The sequence below is a fragment of the Schistocerca gregaria genome, chromosome 2 (genome assembly GCF_023897955.1).
Source record: "Schistocerca gregaria isolate iqSchGreg1 chromosome 2, iqSchGreg1.2, whole genome shotgun sequence".
NCBI lineage: Eukaryota > Metazoa > Arthropoda > Insecta > Orthoptera > Acrididae > Schistocerca > Schistocerca gregaria.
The window spans coordinates 475,709,769-475,735,680 of record NC_064921.1 but is presented as its reverse complement, the minus strand read 5'-3'; the positions used below and the strand labels follow the sequence as shown (position 1 = coordinate 475,735,680).

Sequence of the window (25,912 nt, the reverse complement as noted above, 5' to 3'; positions counted from 1 at the left end):
AAATGGAACAATGGGATTGACAAGACATTTCAAACAATGAATGAATATTTGAGTGTATTGGACATTGTTATGGAATGTTAAAATAAGACTTATTTCTTACTAAAGTTTAAATCCTGTGACAAATAATAATGTACATATGGCAATGCTGTAGAGTATTATTTCAAATGACAAGTTTGGTAATAAAATATTTTCTTTTAACAATTTTCATGAGAGTAAGACATTGGCTTCTTGTGGGTATAGGAGAGGGAGAGGCGGAGAGAGAGACCACAACGTGGATACATTGTAAACAATTTATTTCAACAACAACAGATGAATTCACATACAAGAAACAGATTTTTCTTTTTGTAATGACACATGCTAACAGATGTATCAAAAGTCTTCTGTAACTTAATAATACATTTAAAATTCCACTAATACTCCAACAATTCCATTAACAATGAATCACAGGCATCATCTTATGAAATGACAATAATCATTTTGCAGTCCAATTCCAATATCTTGTGGAAGAAATAATGGCACTTGGTACCACGAAACACATACTCCAGCCTTCAACTCTTAATTAAAAGAAAGATGCTTTACAATTATATCATAATTGACAACTCTTCTATGTCAAGTGTTCTCTACTTAAATGAATAAATTACCTATACAATCAAATTATAAAGATTAACTTTTATAAAAAAAGATAAACAGATTTTAAGAGATTAGAAAACTTACATGAAAGTAACAGGATTGCTTCAGAAAATCCTCTCAATGTTTAAGCTGAGAGTATGCTTGTACAATACCTTAAAAAAGGCACGGAATAATGTTAAACAAGTATCAGATCATTGCAGGTATTTTATTAAAAACGTGATTTCCTAAAAGTAAATAATTTTACAGAAACAAATGTCAAAGTTCAGTGGAAAGATTAACAAATATACTCATCTACAGTTTTTACCTTTCTCCTTACACAGGTACATTATACATCTTTAAATAATACTAAATGAAAATGAACACATTCATACTAATGCATAAATATGAAACACTCCATTATCTGAAGAAAAATATATTTTTATTGGAAATTTAGTGTAATCAATTCATTATAATGTGTTTGTTTATACGACTTACACACAATTCTCTGCACTTTCCAGATTTGTAGAAAAAACAATCACAAAATATTAATATTGTTCTCAATGCCACCACAACACATGAGAGGAAGAGAAATTTCTTAGCAAATCAATTATGATCATGATGATCACCATCATCTAAATTTATATATTTGGCAAGATAAATTGAAACATATAACAGAAACGTATCTCATCTCTGTCACACACGGAAGATTTTTCACAATTTACGTAATGTTTAACATATCCAACTATCAATTAAAAGCACCATCTTAAAAGACCATCTCTCTCTCTCTCTCTCTCTCTCTCTCTCTCTCTCTCTCTACACACACACACACACACACACACACACAAAATATTACACCTAGAACCCTCACTAACCGACTGGAACAAGTACCGAATACATAAAAATCAAGCTACTGTCAAAGTACTTCTAAAGTCTTTGTGAATTAAGAGAAATGCATGCATCAGATACGTACAGTTCTACAAAGAAATTCTATTCTCCTTACTGTCAATACTACCTACATATCATGTCAGGATGCATATACAAATGCTTAAATAAGCTGTAATAGCAACTGCAATAAATACTAATATTACTAGTAGCAGTAAGAAAAATAACAATTGTAGCCACTAAATGAACTATCAATTACCTGAAGGTTGGACTGAAGAGAGATTGGTGGAAACAAATGAGAAGTTGTCTTATTCACAAATCATTGCATTCACAGTATATTGTGATCCTCTCATTCCTGGGAGCCTTTAAGCACAGTGATCGCTGACAATTAAAAATCTATAGTGTTCCAACTACTTGAGGCTGAAATATATGGTGCGTAAATGAGAAGCATGAAAGAATATACTAGAGTGGTATAGTGAAAGTGTGTATATGTGTGCGCGTGCATGCGAGTGTGCGCAAGCAATGTTGAAACCAAAGTCACTATAATTGTACCAAGATACAATACTAAATCTAAAGGCTGGAGCACAGTATACAAATGCAGAACAACAAAAATAGAAGGCAAATTATGATCAATATTGAAATCGGGACATCAAAATATACGCTGAGTACAGCGTGAGACCAAGAGGGAACACAGTTTCATCTGGCAGCCTCAATCAAACTGGGCAGCAGCAGCAGCAGAATATTTATGGAATATCAAAGACAGACGTCTTGCATGCACTGTGGTAGTAATAACTAAATGCTGCTTAAGGCTTTTGATAAAACCAAACGCAAAATAATGTTGCAACTAAAAGCCAACCACATACTGGGAGACCATATACATACACCTGTATGTTATATCACAACAAAGGCATATTTGCAACATACATACTGTTGTCCTATACAACATACATACCATTCAAACTGCTTTAAGAAATTATGAAAGGGACAGGTATGTCTTATGTATTACTTACTTGTCACTTTCATCATTACTACTTCCCTGAACACAGATAAGTGTTGTGAAAATTGTCCACTCTGGGTTGTATGTAAATTATCATACTTTTGGTTGCACTGCATTAAAAGCATCATTTACAGGTGCCATACATTTCAGTAAAATTTCCCCTGAAAAATGAGGGGTTTTTTTTTTTTTTTTTTTTTTTTTTTTTTTTTTTTTTTTTTTTTTTTTTTTTTTTTTGTAGCCATCTTACAACTTCACCGTTTATCAATATGATACAGTCCTCAACTCTCACTCGTATGACGTTTCAACACTTAGGTATTCATTTTCTTACCTTGATCTGTTATTCCATTTACTCATGTAACTGAAATGCTATGTATCACTTACTCAGTATGTAGTTGTCCAACATTTTGGTAAACAATAGTTCTTCTAAGCCTCCCAGAAATGAGTACAATGTCTGCAATTTTACTCATCTTAAAAAAATAAATAGTTCCTTAAATTACTCCTACTTCAGCACTGTGTAGAACATTTTTCAGTCATAATAGTTCCAATTATTACCTTATAATATAAAAAAAACTAAATTTGTGCAAATAAAATAGTTAAAGAACCTGCATAAAAGATTTGAAATTTATGAATAAAGATGTGTCATTGCAAACTTATATACTAGTTTTTCAGGGCACCTTACTCTTTAACTTGCATAGTTTTCCATGTACAATAAAATTTACCTCATACAGTATCAGAACATCTCCTGCCAACTCTAAAAATGCTAAGGTTTCATCTCTACCTGACTGTTAACAATATTTTGTATTTTGTTATGTATTGGACAGAATAATGAGCTCAGTATTGTACTTTGAACACTTAATTGTAATACCGGTATTTATAATCATTCCATTCTCTTTAGGCCTACTTTTTTCTTTCCACAACAAGTTCCCATCTGAAACTTATTTATCACCAATGTTACAATGAAGTATCTGATGAATTTTCCTGATGTGAACTTATAGAATGCTGCAATGCCATGGGTGTTAACCATTCACGAGGCAAGCAGCGCTGGAGAAAAGGAACACACGAGCTGAAGTACGCCAGTCGGTTCACCCAAGATGGTATCTCTTGACCACAGAGAATCTGTAACCAAAAAAGTTGAATCTCAAGCTCATTCAGAACATGGATCTCGCCTTGCAAATAATTTCCATACAAAACTTGCTATGGTAAAAACTAGAGCACCACATACCAGGAGGGAGAGGAGGGGGGGGGGGGGGGGGGGGGGGGAGAGAGAGAGAGAGAGAAGAATCATGTGACGGACCCAAACACGAATTAGAAAACATATTCTTATAGTTTGACTAAACTCAAAAGACAGCATTGTGATATGACCAAAGTTCTCAGTCAGTCAGATTTTCTAAATACAGCACTAATCAAGCAAGTATGGGTAATGCACCGAACATTAGCTGCAATATATCTTACTGATTAATAATATTTTTGAGAAATTATAGGAAGATACAATAATTAAAGCATCTGCATCCTGAATTAATAACACTCTCACTCTCTACAATTTGTATCTCTCAAGTACACAATCTGCCTACTTCTTTTAAAATTAAAAGATCTTTACATTAAATTTACTGTAGATCAAGATCTTTTTCCATTTATTGGTGGGTTAAGGACAAAATGGGCTCAACCTTGTATGAAAAACATATTTTCATGTGCAAGAAAATCAAATGACACCACAGTCCTCCCACAAAAACACCGATATAATGAGATGGAGCTGAGCAGAATACTACATGTACCTCTCCTCTGCCTTTGGTGGCGAAGAAGAAAGTCCTGTATGATCTGATGGGTACATTAAATGACTTGAGAGTGAAGAGTTGGAGGAGAATGGGTATTTTTTGATTACAACTCGTCTGCTTTAGTGCCATTTGAAATGTGTGTAGCTCTGTCCCAATTTTGGTAAAATGTTAAGTGAACCATGAGGACATATTTAAATAATAATACAGTATAAGTCATGAAGTTTCTGTCTTTAGGTGTATGTAGCGGGTAGAGTGCCATACCACTGACCGTTCGCTTACAAGTCATAATCTATCCAGCACGAAATGTCGCTAATTCTAGAATTGTGCTACTTCAAAGTGGCATCATTATGTGACATTAATTTATAGGATTGTGATCCACTGGAAAGAAGGAGGTGGGTGAGGTGCTGCCATTCAAATTACTGCACTGAATCCTAGTCCCTGGAAAAGCTATTTAAAAAAAAAAAGTTGAGACTTTTGTAAGGCTGAACAAGTTCTTTTTGCAATGTTATCTACAATTTGAACTGACTTGAGTGAAATTACTCATCTGATTACTCTGTGTTTTATTACATTGACAAGAGGTAGGGTACAGCCTGTGCTACCATGGTAGGCGATAAGTACGCGAGAGCAAATCTGCAGCTTGTACCCAGTGAGATGTTGATACTGTATGACAGTCCTTTTGTCACTCTTATTTTCAAGACAATATTGGCATATTGTAAAGTGATAGTGCTAAAAAATTATATTTTAGTGCAAAAATTTCATATTTCACTTGCACAGATTACCCCTTTCTGGAAAGCAATACATAAAATACAGTAGTTTTCAGCCAGCATCTGGTCAAGTTTTACACAGGGGCATCAACATGCTGCTCCTTTTTGCGATGTAGCAGAGATGTTCCCAATATATGTCCTTGGAAAATTGGAGGCACACAATGGGAACACAATATGTAGTTGCCAATGATCAACTGTTAGCTGGAAAGTATGGACTACTCACAATTCGTTAATGGTCTTTCATTCACAATCTGCTGTAGCCACACATTGAGGTTGCAGCTTTATGTAGCTGTTAATAGACTCGTATAAATCGGAGAACAGTTGTTGTGACAATAGACATACAAATTAGTTTGTATAAAGTATGGAACTTTGTTATTGGTGACACACAAAGTATTTATGTTGTGTCAATGGCCTTTTATTCCTGATTTAGTCTGAAACATGGAATATTAATTGTTGTCATGGACTGATATGAATTACTTGATTATGTCGATAGCCCTTTCATTATGTTCACCTTATTTCATATCTTGGCACTTCTTAAACACACACACACACCAATGCATGCTGCTTTCATCTGTGTCATAATGATAATGTGGCATGTTTGTGGATCTTAGGCATCCTCAACAAACATAATTAAAACGTTCTTGGTGACAAGTCCAAAACTTGTCAAGACTGGAATTAAAAGAAATTGAGGAAATAATTGGACTGAGTCACAAAACTCACTCTTAGAAATTTGTAAGTGATTGTGTACAATTATTTTGGTGAATGGTGACTGTTATAGTTTTTCTGCAGCTCTCTTACATTACACAATGGCACACAATGCAGTAAAAGTCGAAAACTCAAGTGATACATGTATTTTATTTGTGAGAATGAACAGCTAATTGGTTAATTTCAAATGATAAGGATATTCATGCAGAAAACATATCAAAAAACCAACTACACATTATTACATGTATAATTCACTGATTCTTCCAGCAACTGATTTAGCAGACACATGTGCCCTATTTTTCTAACACCAATGGTAAGTTCAGTTCCAGAGAATGGAACTTAATTCATGTATCCTGTCAGTCCTATAAGTTTCAATACTGAATTTTAAAATGAAACAGAGATACATTGAGATCGTGGTTTTAATGCTTTAAGTGTTCTACACAGTCTTGAATACAATACACAGAATTCATATGCCATGTAAAATTGTCAGTGAGGTCCTTCGGGATGTTATTCAACTTGCATGTCACAATGACTTGAATGTCAGTTATGTCATCAAAACATTGACCCTTCATGTTATTCTGCATTTTGTAGTTTTGTGGTAGATTCATGATGATGACACAAAGGCTCATCACCCACGATGATTTTTTCCAGAAATGAATAGTCAATATTTTGCATTTCAACCAAGTCAAAGCCAGTGCCCACACCTCACCGGTTTTTCTTTCTTTTTTTTTTTTTCCAGGAATCAAGGAATGTAGGACAAACTTTGCATACACTTTTCTTTTCTTTTCTTCAAAACATTCTGGAGACTCTTGAACACGTGAGTTAGAGATGTTGCTCCATTGTGATTTATGACGCAACAAAGTTGACACACTACAGTTGCATGTCCTCTGCTTAACACTGCCTGCTCAGGTCAGACTGGCCGAATATACATCTGTTGTTTACAGTTGTTAATCCAAGCCACCACCATAATTACAGTGCTGATATCCTTTTTATGACAGGAATAAAATCAGGCTCTGAACTTTTTGGACAGACAGTGTAAAGCATATCTACAACTACACAACTCTGAAAAAGTAAACTTATTATCATATTAATGAATAACAGTATGACGGACTACAGTAAATCACTGTTACTGCAATAATTATAATGGACAGAATGCATTGGTACTTTTTCTAAGTCAACACACTTATTATGCTCACCTGAGTGAAGGAGCCGGAGAAGTGATTGCAGTTCTTGTTCATTAAATGGTAACGATCTCCACGAAAATCTTTCCCAAGTTCTACTATTATTCTCTTAACTTCATCATCTGTGAAATCTGTGTTACCTATATGAACAGATTGTCTAGAAAACAAATATATTACAATAAATATTTTATAGCAAAAACCTATAACCAAACAATGTTTATTACAAATGGTAATTCACCTATAGAACCAAAATTTTCATTCACAATGGTGTGCTAAAAAGTAATGCCTTCAATTTTTTTGTGAAAACTTGTACAGATTTTTTGAATAATTAAAATACTGTTAACTTTCTACATATTTATTATTCACCATATACATATTTGCAGCCCTCTGCCACTAGAGGGCTCCGATTGACATGGCTGAGTGTACCGTAATTATGCTGGTGTGCAAAAAACAGCATGCTCTAACCGAGTTTTGAATTTGAAGAGTCCATCCACACATGGAGCCCTTCTCCTTTAGCATGACAACTCCAATGAAATTCAGTTTAAGAGAAGCCTAAAGGATTTATTGGTGGCCAACTCCTCCTACTCCATTGATGAATTTCTCAGTAGGACCAATTGGTGTGTGTGTGTGTGTGTGTGTGTGTGTGTGTGTGTGTGTGTGTGTGTGTGTGTGTGTGAGAGAGAGAGAGAGAGAGAGAGAGAGAGAGAGAGAGAGATAACTTCTGCACCCTTTCAGTGCAGTAATGTGTTCATTGTAAATAAGTATTACATGTTTATTATGTCATAAATAAAAAAGAACTTTTTTTTTAATTTTAAATTCAGTGCATTAGTGTTTGCAAAATTATTCTTTCATATAGTGTTCATTAAAAAAATGATGATCATTCCACTTGGGACCTGTGGAAGGTACATTAACTCATTTGTTTCAGTTGTAAATATTTGTCATGTATTGTTATTTTTCTGACATGTTCCACATCCTGGAGGACCTCCTCGCTATGGATCAATTGGAATGAAAGTATCTAATCTGATCTAATCCAGATGACACACAGGCACTGCAACGTCTACAACAATCCGACACCTTGAGTTCACTGTCATCCATCATCCTCCATGAAGTTCCGAAGTGGCCCCATCTGATTTTCATCTGTTTCCAGAACTTAAAGAGCACATTTGAGGACTTCACTTTGATAGTGATTAAGTGGAGCAAGCAGAGGTAGGTTGTAGCTCAGTCAACAAAGTCAAATATTCTACAGTGATGATCTCTTGTTGGGAGAAATTTGTTGGTCACCAGGATCACTATGTTGGGAAATAAGTATGTAGACATGAAGAACAAAGATGTAGAATGTTAACATTTGTTTTATTTAGAAAGATTTTCAAATTTTCACATGAAAAATTTGGAGCATTACTTTTCAGCACACCCTCGTACACCATAAAACAGAACAAATGTAAACTTAAAAATTAGAATAACAGTACCATAAATAAATGCTACCAATTTAGTAACAGAGTAATGGAACATACATGTTCTCGGAGGAAGGGTTGTAAAAGAACACATGCAAAGGGAACTACTCATCTCCAATCGACTTATACATGGTGAAAAACACATGCAAAGCACCTAAAAAAATTGTGCTAGTTTTCACATAAGCTCGCTCTCACTCACCACTCACTCCCAGTACCCCCCCCCCCCCCCCCCCCCCCAAAGCAGTGGTAACAAGGAGACAACCAATTCACTCACTGCCATGGTAAACCAGCCATTAACTGTTACCCTAATGACCAAGCCTTGAAGAATTTAACCACTTCTTCCATCAATTTAACTGCCTCTCATTGTGCTCCGATGTGACGGACTTCATACCTAAGGTCTCAGCCTCCAATCTCCCCAAAGTGAAAGCAGTGGTCTACTGCTCACCCAACTTGTGTTATATCCTAGTCCACCCCCATGCTGCTTCTGTCCCCACTTTTGTTTCCCATGAATCTTACCCATGTGGATGAAACAGGTGCAAGAGATGTCCCATGCAACCGCTCATCACCTGTTAGTAGAGTCCAGTCACTGGCTTTTTGAAACTGACCAAAGGTAAGGCAGCATCTGAGTGCAATGACATCACATACACTGTCACTAACTACAAACTTTACCACTTGGTGTGCAGCATGACCACAGCCACAATTCTGACTTCAACATTAGATTTAATATATATGCAGGAACAGGAAAAATTCATGAAAATGACAGAAGTATACTAATACCAATATTTATAACTGATAATTACTCATGCTAAAACTGCAATTTGACTTCTAATCTTCTCAAGTCTAAGTTTCCCGTATAATCTTAAACTTGCAGTTTGATATGACTATGAAAATAACACAGAATTTGGCCAAAAACACCAGATTTGGCAAAAAATACCAGTAAATTTGAGAAAAAAGTAATGGAAACTTTGGCAAGGAAAATAAGACCGAACTCTGGAGGCAGGAAAAGAGCCAATTTACGCACAAAATTAACATAGAATATCGCACAACAGTAACACTGAAATGGCAAAAATTACTGAATAGGGTGAAAATATAATGATAAATTTAGGAGAGAAAAGAGAAAGAGAGAGAGAGAGAGAGAGAGAGAGAGAGAGAGAGAGAGAAGAAAAGGAAAACAAGAAAAGGCAAAAAAAATAGTGATTTTGGTGAATGAGCACTACAAAATTTGGCAAAAGAATTACCAAACATTTGGCAAAAAAAGGGGTCATCGAATTTGGCAAACAAATTACGTATCTGGCAAAAAGAACACTGACTTTTTGCAGAAAATGTGGTAAAGACACCAAATTTGGCAAAAAATACACCAAATTTGGCAAATAAACATGCCAAATTTTAGTAAAAAAACAACAACCAATTTGTTAGAAATAAAAATGAATCTGGCAAAAAATAACACCGAATGTGGTGAAAAATAGCACAGGACTTGGCCATACAATAAAATGATGCCCCCCCCCCCATCACACACACACACACACACACACACACACACACACACACACACACACACACACACACACACGGATGCACATGTGAACTGTGTTTCCATTGCATCTAGGCCTCCAGTGGATCCACCATTCTTGCAAACCGTTGGGCTTCTACCTCTGTTGATGCCCACTCTCAGCTGCTTCCTTGTCACAACATTATCCTGGTTGTTGATCTTTTTCTCTTCTGTAAATTAAGTTTCCACTTTATTTCTTGCACTCATTCTCTCTTGCATTCTCCACTCCCTCAGTAAGATGAGGGTTCTCATGATTGAACCTCATGTTGCTTTCATGTGAAGGTAACGAAATTTTGGAATTTTGGTTGGGAAGACTCCCATGAATATCTTCTTTGATTTGAAATTTCTGTACTATCAGCATTAAATATGAATGACTGAACATTCTATATCGAAACTTTTAAATAATATGATCTACCATCTAATAAGTTTTAGATTTTGTTAATGATTTATTACGTAACATGTATTAGATTAAGTATATGCTTGTCTTTCATAACATCTGTCTGAAGTATCCGTTGGGCTTTGTGCAGTGGTGTGAACACAGTGACAGATGCTCTGAAGTCAGCAAAGGTGTAGTAGAGAGAACCCAACACTGTATGTTGTTCCACAGAACACTTCAGGCAAAGGCCTTCCTTGGAAAAGTGTTAATGATGTTATATAATGAAGGAATGTCAAATGGATAAGAGTGAAAGTCAGTCGTCTGAGATCCCTGAAGTTGAGGATGTCTTTGTATTTAAAAGAGGCAATAAATTTGTTTGCTATATTCAAATCCTTGGCTATTCATTGAAGTATGCTAGAGTAACACAAGAATGTCTGCATTTTAAAGAATAAAATGGAGAAATGTTCTGCAGGACCAGAAGACATGTCATATCCTACTTAACCCCCACAATTCCCAATGGAAGCCAGTTGTCTCCCACATGCGTTTACCCTTACAGGTGCTTCAATTCTTTCCTGTTCCTCCACACCAATCCAGACAGCCACCAAAGAATTTGTGTTTATGGGAGAAGGGATGGAGGTTCCTACAATCTAATTAAAATTATTTGTTAGTTAGCACTTCATACTTTGTACTTTGGACCTTAGTTCTACCAATCAGAGATATTAAGTGTCATCCATGAACCACCCTGTCATTGCCTATGCACCACAATGAAGTGCCAGTTCACTTGAAGTGTTGCAATAGCGTTGTGTATATGCTGCTCAGAAGCCATTTAACCTATTAAGGGGGTAGTTTGCGCGCGCGCCCCTCTTCCACGGTGGGTAATATACGCCAGCGCGCCCGTTCGCGGTGGTGCTGCGCACTGTTCTCACGTTTTCCTTCGCGTTTCCATTATTGAATTTAAATTGATATTGGGTGAAAATGACTAAAATATATTGCATAAGTTAACAAAACTGTATTTTCACAATATTACATGTCGTTTTCGTTGTGAAACATTTTAAAAAAAGGTGCTGCACACAAGGAAACTTCGCATTCCGCGCAACAGTAAGAAGCCTCTTTGCGAAGGCCTTTTCTCGTACACACCACACACCTCCTTGTTGGTCTTTTCTTTGTTGTGGGTGGCAGATGCTCTGGAAAATGCCTGGTTGTAAGGCGTGTTGCTTTTGGTGTTCGAGTTGGGCATCCTACTGACGTCCCTTGATGTGGTGAAGATATGGTCAACTGTTCACCAAGACTAATCAGAAAGCTCATTCTACTTTGTTCGCCACCATGCTTCTTGTACAGAATGTATGCATTGTAGCATGCAATGTCCAACAAGTGGCGGAAAAGCTTCTGATAGTATTTTTTCAGCCTGCTTCTGGCCATCTGGTAGCTTTGTAACTGAGAATCGCACCTATCCACCCCCTCCCATATTCTTGTTGCAGTCAACGACAACTTGCGGCTTTTGAACGATTCCCTTCTTCGAGTTTACATTTACAAAAGTATCGTCATGGAAGGTGGTGACCATAACAATGTCTCTCTTGTATTTCCATTTTATTACCATCTGCTTGCCTTTGTACCCTGTTATGTACTCACCTTTCTTCAGTTTTTCCTTTTTTATGAAGCTAGGGAACCCCTTCCTGTCTCGCCACATTGTGCCGACAACATCGGTGTTATTGCTGGTTAGTTTGTCCACCAAATCTGTACTGGTGTATCAGTTGTCAAGATAAATACAGTGGCCTTCCCCGAGTAGATCGTGTGCAAGCTCCAAAACAATTCGAGAGGTTATTTTTTCGTCTGGATAGTGTCTACCATAATTAGTGTCCTTTCCAGTGTAAACAATAATGTCCCATACATACCTGGAACTGCTTTCACAGAGTTCATACAATTTGATGCCAAATCTGCTACGCTTTGATGGAATATATTGCTTTCATCCAGTCCGTCCTTACCAGAGCAACGACGATTCATCAACGGTGATGTTCCTTTCTGGCATGTACACTGATCTGAATTTATGCCGCATATGCTCCATAATGGGGTGAATTTTGAATAGTTTTCTGCTGATAGTGCCTAGTGGGTCATATGAGGTATTGTCAGCAAAGTGGAGGAATTTCAATAGAAGATGAAACCGCTTTTCACTCATCACTTTCCTGAAGAGAAGTGTGTCAACTGATTCCCTCTTTGAAAAGTACATTTTGTGGTCTGGTTTGTGAAGAATTCCTTGAAGTACAAGCATTCCAATAAGCGTTTTTACCTCGTTGCGCGTAGTATTCTGCCAACTGTGAACCCTGGAGCGTGCTGCTAAATTGGGATGAGAAGCTATGAACTGTTCTGCATGTAAGTTCGTCTGTTCAGCTATCATTGTGCACAAAGCATCATCCACAAAACACATAAAACAACTCATCACATCGTTTTGTTTTAAAGGCACAACTGTACCACTATTACCACTGAACAAATATTGAATACGAACTGAACTAGCACGCACAAAATCACTAGGTACCATCTGCTGCAGTAGTGTCTCGTCATCAGATGTTTCTGAATCGAAGTTACTTTCACTAGCCTCAACATCTGTATCTTGAAAACTTTCAGAACTGTCACTGAAATTATCATCACTTTCTAAAAGCAGTTTCTCCACCTCCAAATCTGATAAACGACTTCTTTTCGCCATCACTCACTCACTAATGCTGCGGTATACACAGACAAAAAAGGCACGCTTTTGCGGCTGCTTCACAGGACGCGTTTTCTCAACAAGTGCTCGGGTGGACAATGTTATAACTAGCCTAGAACATGCTGTGTTGCGTGACAAGAGCTGCCATCTAGTGGACGAAGTTCAACTAATACCACAGTGTCAACGGCAGGCTGATAATTCCTCATTTCCAATAGCTACTAGCCACAGAATGCAGTGGACGGATATATCCATCATGTCCACTTAAAAGGTTAACAGTCACCAGTGCAGCAGGCAAAAATAACAGTTTTAATCAGACTGTAAGAAAAGAGTGAAAACTGGTGTAATTTTCAATGCTACTATGTGTGTATGCGTCACCCATCAATCAGCTGCATATGAGTAATTTTCTTTTTCAGTTGTTGTTACCAGATACGATAATATATATGACATTTCAAAGGTTTAAGCATAAAAAAGGGAGAGACAGGGGGAGGGGGACAGGGAGGATGGAACGAGGGGGGGGGAGGGGGAGAGGGAGAGGGAGAGAGAGAGAGAGAGAGAGAGAGAGAGAGAGAGAGAGAGAGAGAGAGAGGGAGAGGGAGAGAGAGAGAGAGAGATTCAAACATCCACACCAATTCTTTTATTGCAGTCCCACTTTCATCCCACATTTCCCATTTTCACTGTGCATGTATATTGTGGCCATTTTGCTTCCAGGACAGCTCAGAAAGCAATGTAACGAGAAATTGGGATCCTGATCTCACAAATGGGCAAGTGGTTGATCCACTATCATATCCCTATTTTTGTTTCACTGCTGCTGTCAGAAATGATTTTAACATCTCGCTGTGCACTATTCTACGCCATTACATAACCTTTACCTAATTGTTACATAACTGTGATTTGTTTTAGATCTAATCAAAAATAAGTAAAGATGGTGCATAGGCTAAATTTTCTGACTGCTCATATTGCAGCAAGAATGTGAGTATGGCAATCACCTACGGTGGTACAGATATGGTGGAGATCGGAAAAGAGGAGACACATGACTATGGATGTGAAAATAATAAAAAGATTGCTCAGTGTGTTCGGTTATTGAACAGGATGTTGGGCCCACAAAGACAGTTGTCACTGAATAAGCTGAAGCTAATGCCGCTGTGGCATTTGTGCAAACGTCCTCAGAAGTTCCTGAGACAACAACACAGAGAACCCAGTTTATCATAAGGTTCACCCTAACGGATAATGAAGGATACTTCCAAAGCTGCGACTAGGGAGGAGCACAAGCATGTATCGAATGATATGTTGCAGCCATCTGTCAGGAATGTTGCAGACCATCTACAACGGTGTGCTACTAATGCTGGTGCCTCTGTTGAAATATGAAATGGCAGGCGTCGTAGTATATGGTAGAACTGAAATTACCCACATAACACACTTTGTTACGTATTTATAATGAAAAAAAAGAGACATAATAGTGGATAAGTTTGATGGTGCAATTAAATCGCTGATCATGAACTGTTAAATAAGTGTATTCAATGAATGGAACTGTGTGCAACATACAATACAAGAAAACTAAACATACTTTGAGTAAAGACTAAAATGACAAAAACAGTATTTGGTATGCGCAACTGAAAGATGTATATGGCGCAACAGATAGAACATGGAAAATAAAAGTTTGTTCAAACAGTTTTGCCTCAAAATGGAATTGTACATTTGTATGACACCAAACATAAGCTATGTGCTATGTGATCAAAAGTATCTGGACACCTGGCTGAAAAGGACTTACAAGTCAGTCGCGCCCTCCATCGGTAATGCTGGAATTCAATATGGTATTGGCCCACTCTTAGCCTTGATAACAGCTTCCATTCTCATAGGCATATGTTCAATAAGGTGCTGGAAGATTTCTTGGGGAATGGCAGCCCATCCTTCATGGAGTGCTGCACTGAGGAAAGGTACTGATACCAGTCGTGAGGCTTGGCATGAAGTTGGCATTCCCAAACATCCCAAAGGTGTTTTAGATGCAGTCGCCATCCCCGAATTGCTCTTCAACAGTGGAAAGCAAGAAGGTACTTAAAACATCAATGTAGGCCTGTGCCGTGATAGTGCCACACAAAACAATATGGGGTGCAAGCCCCCTACATGAAAAACATGACCACACCATAACACCAACGCCTCCAAATTTTACTGTTGGCACTACATGTGCTGGCAGATGACACTCACCAGGCATTCACCATACTCACACCCTGCCATTGGATCACCACATTATGTATCATGATTCATCACTCCACACAACATTTTTCCACTGTTCAATTGTCCAATGTTTACGCTCCTTACACCAAGCGAGGCACTGTTTGGCATTTACCGGCGTGATGTTTGGCTTATGAGCAGCTGCTCTACCATGAAATCCAAGTTTTCTCATTCCCGCCAAACTGTCATAGTACTTGCAGTGGATCATGATGCAGCTTGGAATTCTTGTGTGATGGTCTAGATAGATGTCTGCCTATTACACATTACAACCTTCTTCAACTGTCGGTGGTTTCTGTCAGTCCACAGATGAGGTCAGCCTGAACGCTTTTGTGCTGTACTTGTCCCATCTCGTTTCCACTTCACTATCGCATCAGAAACAATGTACCTGGGGATGTTTAGGAATGTGGAAATCTCGCATACAGATGTATGACACAAGTGACACCCAATCACCTGCGCACGTTCAAAATCTGGGAGTTCCACAGAGCGCCCCATTCTGCTCTGTCACGGTGTCGAATGACTAGAGGCCATTGATATTGGAGTACCTGGCAGTAGGTGGCAGCACAGTGCATCTAATATGAAAAACTTACATTATTGTGGTAGTCTGCATACTTTTGATCTCACAGTGTGTATAGAATTTACGTAATTCATACAAGTTTCTTACTAGATCATCTGTTTTAATGTGTGCAGATAGAGGTGCAGCTTATCAAATTTCCTACAGCTATTTTGTATACTTACACAACCAGAAAGCTTATCTGTGGTTACCAGAAAACTTCTTGGCTTTTATACAAGTCAACTCAAGTATTACTTCACTTGCAAGAATGTAGAATTTGGAAACCCCGCCCATCCGAGGCCCCCCCCCCCCCCCCCCTCACTCCCCCTGTACATACAGACTGTTCAACCAAATGAAATGAATGCTATTTATGACAGTATCTTACCTGAACTGGAATTGCTCTCCAAGCTCTTCTGCATTCCTTGGAGTGATATCAAATATTCCTGATATAGGAAATGGGTGTCCTCCATATGCATACTCTGAAGAAATATGAATAACAAAAATAATTCTTCTGAAATACACAAAACCAGCAAACAAAATAAAATAAAAACAATCTTGTTCTTTCACTGCAGAAAGGACAGAAATGTAACAAGAAAGACATCAGGGATACGAGCAACCTTGATAAAGAGAAATGGTCAATCCAAAAATTTATTGAAAGCAAGGATTATATGACTTTTCTGCCCCACAGCTGTCTTTACTCAATGTCAGTTTGCATCTACTTTCCTGTAGAAAAGATTTGAAACTTTTGATGTCATATATATACATATTATAAATTTAAGTCTCCCACGAGTTTTTCTGTCTGTATATGAAGACTAATCTCGGGTACTACTGTTGGGATTCTGATAACAGTTTTCACTAACAGAAAGACTGATTAATGAGCAAGGTTTACGAATATATGGCAGCTAAGTGATCCTGCAATATATACTTAGTGGTATTAGTGTGAAGCCGGGGAGCCATTAGCAAAACATAAAGAAAGCTACAATTAAAAAAACCATAAACTGGATAAATTTTGGAATTCCACAAAGGACTGTGGTACACCAACCATTAAGAGGGCAAGGTGAAGATTCTGCCTACATACATTTCATTTTCATTATAGTGATAATTATGCCTTCAAGTCTGTTCTGGAAGTTCTCAACATCCATCTTCTCATTGCTCACTCTAAAGTCCTCAGTTTTTTAATGGTTTCCACATTAAAGCTACACCTACCACCCCTGCAAGTCAAAACTGGTAACGCACAGATCGTAAACTTTATATTTCAGACACAATTGATTTTATAACTCTATTACTCAAGCTAGTAATTCATATTCATTACTCAATTTTATAATTTTGTTTGTGATCTGCAAATGATCCATTGTGATACATTTAGTTACGAAGCCTGCAAATTTCTTTGCTGGATAAAAAGCAAACTTTCTTGAAGTTGGTGGTAATTTTCCTGCATATTTTCTACAGTATGGAAAAATATCTGACAGTTGTTTAACTGTTTATGCTGTATGTTCCATCAGTGAGAACAAGAACAATTACAGAATTCCCCCGTTTTGGGGAAATGACTTCCGCTGCAGACTTTCTGTAAACAGTTTTGCAGGTTCCTTAAGATCTACGAATTTTCTTTTTGTTGTTAGTTACTATGCTGTCCACCATCAAGATGAGGAAATTAGTCAGGATAAATTCCTGCTATGTTTTCTGCGTAGTGTTACCGGTTACAATTGTTTGTGTAATGAAATTTAAATATTTTTCACATTTTCTTGAAGAAATTTCTGAATAGTGCTGTTTGGTTCAGAATATTCTATTACTTTCTCACTGCCTAGACTCTTTCCCACTCACTTTCTTGTGAAATAATGTATTAAGACAAATACTTAGCTTTTCTAAATAAATTTTACTAATGATTTCCCCCGCCTTTCCTCTGATGATCACAAACAAATTTTTCCACTGATGAAATGCTCTTTCATTTTGTCCTACTGTAATGCCGAAGTCTTCTGTTATCACCTTGTAGCAGGGATTTGCCGTCATTGTCAATTTCAATAACTCTTTGTAGATACCTTTAAGCCTCCTAAACAATGTAAGCGCATTGGTGGATACACTGGAATGAGTAAACAACAAGCGTTAATCTTCTGTCTGAGATTCCTTTAATATCTATCATCATCATCATCATCATCATTTAAGACTGATTATGCCTTTCAGCGTTCAGTCTGGAGCATAGCCCCCATGATCCCCTATTCAGTGCTAACATTGGTGCCTCTTCTGATGTTAAACCTATTACTTCAAAATCATTCTTAACCAAATCTAGGTACCTTCTCCTTGGTCTGCCCCGACTCCTCCTACCCTCTACTGCTGAACCCATGAGTCTCTTGGGTAAGATCCCCTATTCAGTGCTAACATTGGTGCCTCTTCTGATGTTAAACCTATTACTTCAAAATCATTCTTAACCAAATCCAGGTACCTTCTCCTTGGTCTGCCCCGACTCCTCCTACCCTCTACTGCTGAACCCATGAGTCTCTTGGGTAACCTTGCTTCTCCCATGTGTATAACATGACCCCACCATCTAAGCCTGTTTGCCCTGACTGCTACATCTATAGAGTTCATTCCCAGTTTTTCTCTGATTTCCTCATTGCGGACACCCTCCTGCCATTGTTCCCATCTACTAGTACCTGCAATCATCCTAGCTACTTTCATACATCCGTAACCTCAACCTTGTTGATAAGGTAACCTGAATCCACCCAGCTTTCGCTCCCATACAACAAAGTTGGTCGAAAGATTGAACGGTTCACAGATAACTTACGTCTTGGTACTGACTTCCTTCTTGCAGAATAGAGTAGATCGTAGCTGAGCACTCACTGCATTAGCTTTGCTACCCCTTGCTTCCAGTTCTTTCACTATGTTGCCATCCTGTGAGAATAACATCCTAAGTACTTGAAACCGTCCACCTGTTCTAACTTTGTTCCTCCTATTTGGCACTCAATCCGTTTATGTTTCTTTCTGACTGACATTACTTTCATTTTGGAGATGCTAATCTTCATACCATAGTCCTTACATTTCTGGTCTAGCTCTGAAATATTACTTTGCAAACTTTCAATCGAATCTGCCATCACAACTAAGTCATCCGCATATGCAAGACTGCCTATTTTGTGTTCACATATCTTTATCTCACCCAGCCAGTCTATTGTTTTCAACATATGATCCATAAATAATATGAACAACAGTGGAGACAGGTTGCAGCCTTGTCTTACCCCTGAAACTACTCTGAACCATGAACTCAATTTACCGTCAACTCTAACTGCTGCCTGACTATCCATGTAAAGACCTTTAATTGCTTGCAAAAGTTTGCCTCCTATTCCATAATCTCGTAGAACAGACAATAACTTCCTCCTAGGAACCTGGTCATATGCCTTTTCTAGATCTATAAAGCGTAGATACAATTCCCTGTTCCACTCATAAAACTTCTCCATCATTTGCCGTAAGCTAAAGTTCTGGTTCTGACAACCTCTAAGAGGCCTAAACCCACACTGATTTTCATCCAATTGGTCCTCAACTAATACTCGCACTTTCCTTTCAACAATACCTGAGAAGATTTTATCCACAACGCTGATTAAAGAGATACCTCTGTAGTTGTTACAATCTTTTCTGTTTCCATGTTTAAAGATTGGTGTGATTACTGCTTTTGTCCAGTCTGATGGAACCTGTCCCGACTCCCACGCCATTTCAATTATCCTGTGTAGCCATTTAAGACCTGACATTCCACTGTATTTGATGAGTTCTATTATTGCTTTTCAATTTTGTGACTGATAATAAAGGCTACAGCCAATTTTTTTCCCTGCTCTGTTCCTAACTCAAACCCTAAACAGGGTCTATTCTTCCCACAGTGATGGTTATGTATGGAATACATTTCACAAGAGATAAAAAAAAGCATCTCTTTTTAAATAAAATAATTTTGAGTATGGGACTGAATTGTAAGAAAACACTAAAACAATTATACCATCAACATTTTAACCATCCTTACAGTGGTCCTCTCTGGGGTGACTAACTGCTAGAATCTGCTAATGATCTTCCCTGTATTCAGTCTTAATTCGAGTGTCAGATTGAAACACCAATACACTATACCACTGATGCAATGACAGTAACACTTCTGTGTCATCTAAGTGAGTATTAGTCTATTATTATTATTATTATTATTATTATTATTATTATTATTATTAGTGTTTGTTCTCAAATGTATGTATTCCTTTCACTTAATGTTATTAACAAGTATATTTCTTTTATAATTAAAAAACTGAACGTAAGGAAGTGATTTGACTTATTTATGCATAGGGAATTGAAAGTTAGAACTGAAATGATTAGGAAAGGTGGAGGGAAGCTCCCGATGTTTGTGAGGTGTTAAGTGCACCAAAGGAAAAGGCATGAGAGTACTATGTTAGTGTGCTAAGAGTACTACAGTCAGTAAGCAACTAGCAGCTGAAGTGTGAACAACCAGGGTTCAAGTCTCTGTCACTTCCTGCTGCTCAAGGTCGAAGAAAGAAACAGACTTTAAAATAGCAATCACAAAAATGCAACAACATTCTGCAACAGAAAGAACTTACAGAGAGAGAGAGAGAGAGAGAGAGAGAGAGAGAGAGAGAGAGAGAGAGAGAGAGAGAGAGAGAGAGAGAGAATCTCACCTTTCATTCCTTCTCCAAGAGGAGAGAGCGGGTACATGTGGAACTCTGTTCTTTTGAGCCTTGTGAAAGCTGGCACTGGGGAAGGAGGCTCCCAATTAGGCTACAAACACAGACAAGCCGTAACAGTCTGTCTCAGAAACAAATGAAATGCTGTCTTCCCTCCCAGAATGTGATGACGTATTTGCCACAGAACTGAACAATAGATGCTAAAACCACAATCTTCCAGGTTTGAAGGGGCAGTAGCAATATGTCACTCAAATGAACGATATACCACTTTCCCTTCCAGCAAGTGGATTTCATTAGTGGTCAGGTCTGCCTGGTTTATTTATTCTCGTCAAATGCACACTGTGTATGTTTGAGCATTTTAAGAAGTGATGGATAAACTTTTTTAAGGAAGAAAAAGGAACAAAGTCCTAGTGCCAATGAAACTAAATATGGAAATACAAAAGAAACAACACCTGATACTAAAATAGGCATACAAAATAAACAATTAGTGGAAAAGTGGAAAATGTCAAGTAAGTGGTGCAAAGTGCCGTGTTCTAGAGAAACTCCATTATTTGTGTGTAATTTGTGCAAGAGCAGGAGAAAGAAAAACTGTTCAGTGTCATCAACAGGTAAGCTGCAGCATTAATTACAATTCACAACAAATGTGAGAACTTACCAGCTTAAATAGGTATTTTTTTTATGTAGATAGCAATGCAAATGATGAATATAAAATCATTCTCTATATATCCAACTCAAATTAGGTTTCCCTGGAAAAAAAGTCAGAAACAGAAGTATGGCTTCAAACAGCCAAGACTGCTATTGTACAGCCAATGTCGTGATGACTGGTTTCAGCAAACCACGTTGTCATCACAGGATCTTCTGAAGCTTCATTCTGCTAGTGTACGAACATGAGCTTGTATAATCAGTGCAATACGTATGGTGTTTTACGTATTAATTTTTTATGCTAGACTTGCTGATATACTGTAGTTTTCTTGTTCATAAAATATCGTTCTGTGATGCCCGATATGAAATAAGATGCATTTGATCAGAATTCAGTGAAATGTAGCACAGAAGACTCGTCAATGACAACGAAGTTTGCTGAAACTGGTCATCACAATGAAAGCTGCACAATAGCGAACTTAGATGTTGGAAGCTGTACATCTATTTCTGCATTAATCTACATCTAAATTATTTCTGCGGAAATAAATAATTTGAATTCTATATATTACATCATACTCTAGTTACAACTTCTAAGCTACATACAAGTAAATCTGTGAACACTAAAGGTTCTTTATTTTTCTTTTATAGCTAAGATATTGCGTTGTCAAAGCTGATACATTAAGGAGGTCTGAAATCTCAGCAGACCATGACACTTCAGTTCGAGAGTTGTTAGAGACACTAAATTTTGTCAAAGCCGTAGCTGCATTCTGTAAAAATTCTGAGGAAAGTGTAGTAGCCACTATGAAAGTCATCTACACAGTAAAGAGGGAAAATATTGCTACAAGAAAGTTTTCTATGTTAAAAGAACTATGCAGAGACTTAGGCTGTCCTCCTTTGACCAAATTAACGTCCAGTGGCAACGCAAATTATGAAAGTTATGACAGTATTCACGATATGAAATATACAATGCGTAAAATTATTACTGATGATATTTTATCAAAAATAAAATCAGCTTGGTGGCATTCAATCATGAATGGAAGAGTCTACTGCCATTACTCAAACAGAAACTCATGCAAAAACAGTGAAGAAGGGGAATATGTACACACACTGTGTCTGCTTGGGGTGCTGCGAGAGATATATATCCATGTGTTCTTGGAATTTTGGATAGATGTGGCACTGATAAGAGCAAATGCTCCTCAACAGTTACTGATGGTGCATCTGTTATGTCAGGAGTTCGATCTGCAGTGGCAACTCTTTTTGAAAACAATTACCCCCATACATTATCTGTGCACTGTGTGCCCCACTGATTAGCTCTAGCAGTCAGTCAAGCAGCTGAATACCGGTTGGAGCTTGTAAAGTTTGAAGATGATATAAACAGAGTTTATAGCTATTTTGAACGGTCATGCCTTTTGCCATTTGCTGGCTCTCATTGGGGAGACAGTAAATTCACAATATGTAAATTAGAGTTCTTTGGTACATGTGCTGGAAAAAGGTAATAAAAGCTGTTGGCTTGCTAAAAAATGCAAAGTGTCTAAAATTTTGTAAATAATGACTTTTATGAAAAATGCCATGTTTCTTGTTAACATATTGTGTCTGATTTTTCAAAAATCGAATTTAGATCCTGAGTGCATGAAAATGTTCATGAACTTGTGAATACAAGAAACCTGGTCCAAATTACAGTCCTTTACTTGATAAAATACCTCCACAATTTCAAGAAAGTGAGTTCGAGTTCTGTGGAAACATAACACAAGATTCACTGCAGCACAGAAGTGTTCTTCAGTACACAATTTGCAAATTCTTACACAACTTGCTTATAAATTTAAATGAGAGACTAGGGGATTTAGATAAGATTGGAGTGTTTGATATATTGTAACCCAAAAACTACAGGAATGAAGAGTATGGTAAATGTAAATTGCAGATATATATGTACTAATCAATTCTGCCATATCTGTAAACTGAAATGATCTATTTTTGGAATAGGCATAGTTAAGAGAGAGTTGGATAATAGATACATGGAATGAATTTCAAAGAGCTAATACTGTTCATTTATGTTGATAAGACGAGTGAACAATTCTCTCTTTCAGATTGAATTATAGAATATGCCATTAACATTCCCATGATGCACACAGTAAAATGTGAGTGAGAGTTTAGCTGTAAAAACAATACAAAAACAGATATCAGAAATCTTGTTTCTGCAGAAAGAGTTACTCCACTTCTGATGATCAAACTGAAGAGCCATCTCGAAGTAACTTTGATTTTGAAAAAGCATTCAGTGTGTGGTGCAGGCATAAAAGCGAACTTATTCCAATGTGGTAAGACATTAGGATGTGTGGATTTAGATGGGTGAAAGTTAATTAAAAATAATAGTAATAATTTAGCAGATTACTGTTAGCTTGAATTCAATATACACATATTTCATTTTTAAAACCTTGATTACAATTTAAAAAAACTTTCTACTAGCAGAATTTTGCACAAATGTAAATTTTTATTTGTGTGACATTATTTTGTCTTATTTTCTGGCTTAAACCATGAACACTTATAAGATAAACTGTTTGAATTGCTCTTTCATTTGATGCTTTATTTATAATTGTAAGTTGATTGTAATAAACACTACAAAGTCTTAAAACCCTGATATTCATTTTGTAACATCCAGTACAGTGATAAATAGAATTAAAAACAATATCATAAACACCTGTAAGTTTATAAAAAGAGTTTAAACAAAAATGTAAGATGAAAAGCATTAAGAGGCCTTACAAGTTTTCTAAATGAAAACAAACTGACAATGGTTTTAGCAAGGAGCAAATAGAAATGAAAACAAAACTGACTGTACTACAACAAACAATAAAGAAACTGTGCAGGATGTGACAAATTGCAAGAGATCATAGACTCAAAAGTACAGGCCAAAAGTAGATACAAAGCTAGAAACAAACAGATCCTTTAGGCAGGAAATCTGAAAGGTCTCTTACAGAAATTTGTTTAACAACAGAGGTATACCCGATTAAGATAAGCAGTAAATTCAAAATATTTATTCAGCCCTTAGCACTCGACTGGCAGGGCAGACCCGACCACACAAATATTGCAATAGATTTGTATGTCGTGGGTCACCCAACACAAACTTCAATTAGTTACAACTCTTATGTCAGGGCTTGCACCAATGTATTCCTTGTGAAGCATTTGTCAAATGAAAACTGCTATTATTTCTAGTTCACTCTGAAGGCGGTGACCTGAACCGTAATAACAAAAATGGCGATTTATGTGATAATCCTACAGCAATATTGGAGATGTTGATAAGTATGAGTGATACAAGTGATTTGAGTAATGACAATAGTAATTATAGTTCATGAAACAGTGACAGTGAAGGCAAAATACAGAAATTTGATAGAGATGAATACACACAGTCTACAAGTAGCACTGACACTGATGACCAGCATGCTTCTGATGGGTGGCGAAAATACAGAAATCAATCAGACTTCACAAAAACATCCTAACAAGCTACTGGACTGTATCTTACCAAACAAGAAAGTGCTAGAATGTTGATAGACACAATAAAAAACACACAAACACACACACAAATTTCAAGCTTTCACAACCCAATGTTGCTTCATCAGGAAAGAGGGAAGGAGAGGGAAAGACAAAAGGATGTGGGTTTTAAGGGAGAGGGTAAGGAGTCATTCCAATCCCGGAAGTGGAAGGACTTACCTTCGGGGGAAAAAAAGACAGGTATACACTCGCACATACACACATATCCATCCGCACATATATAGACACAGGCAGACGTATCACATGTCTGCCTGTGTCTGTATATGTGCGGATGTGTGTGTGCGTATATATGTGTGTGTGTGTGTGTGTGTGTGTGTGTGTGTGTGTGTGTGTGTGTGTGTGTGTGTGTGTGTGGGCGCGCGCGCGCGCCACACTCCATTTACTCCAATGAAAAGTATAACCGTGAAGATTGTGCTATTTGCAGTAACAGGAATAGAAAAAGTGGTAGAAGGAAAACTGTTTACTAATGCAACGCATGTTCCAGAGAACCAGAACTCCATCCGGGTCAATGCTTCGAAAAGTATCATGCCCTGAAGACATAGCACCTAAGTGACAAAATACATGAAATCAAAAACAAAACATGAAATGATCAGTATTATAATGTACATGTAATTTATTTTATTGTTTAGTTTATGGTTGGCCTTGACATAATTTCATTTCAGTACAGAGCATAAAACTTTGAGTGGAAAGGGCTAAGACAAGTACTTATTTAGACAGCAAAAGATGTTGCAACCATAAAGAAAGCAAAATAAAATAAAATTTCAAATGGGGGAGGGCGGGGGGGGGGGGGGGGGGGGGGAAGGGGAGGGTGGCGAGATTTTCAAACAAACAATATTAGAAACGTACTGCATTGACCTGAATTTAACAAAACTAATTGGAAATGTTTCTAACATTATGGAGAAGGTATGGCAAAAATATGGTAAGATGAATAATCAAAAAGAAAAAGGGTATAGAAATGTAACAAAACAATAACTTATGTTGGGTACCCACCACATTCCATCAGTTAAACGGCACAATAACGATGTCACAAAAACTGTACATCCTTTGAAAATTTCTTTTGATGTCTGGATAGTTAATCAAGAGGTAGTGACTTGAAAATAACAATATTCTGGACATTATTTAAAATATGGTGTATGTTGCCATTTCAGACAGGAAGAAAAGAAAGGTGCCTAGAGATGATGTTTCAATAGAAATGGTTAAAGCCTGAAATAAAGCAATGCAAAAGAAACTCACAAAATTGTTAACAGTATATCTGTGGATGAGAAAATAAAAAAAATCTCCATACTGGCAAAAAGTTCCATTTATTCTACTTCAC

The 25,912-nt window shown here is 37.3% G+C and overlaps 1 protein-coding gene across 2 annotated transcripts in view; it reads right to left on the bottom strand.

The window, feature by feature from the left end:
* Nucleotides 1-276: 276 nt before the first annotated feature.
* The window catches only part of LOC126326755 (deubiquitinase DESI2), a 142,605-nt gene continuing 116,969 nt past the window's right edge, over nt 277-25,912 (bottom strand). For both annotated transcript variants that reach the window (XM_049995788.1, XM_049995787.1), the window contains exons 4-6: nt 16,149-16,242; nt 6,926-7,067; nt 277-3,604 (exon numbers count right to left, since the gene is read on the bottom strand). In XM_049995788.1, the coding sequence (XP_049851745.1) occupies nt 3,440-3,604; nt 6,926-7,067; nt 16,149-16,242 (401 nt within the window). In that variant the 3' untranslated portion in view covers nt 277-3,439. The remainder of the gene's footprint in view (nt 3,605-6,925; nt 7,068-16,148; nt 16,243-25,912) is intronic.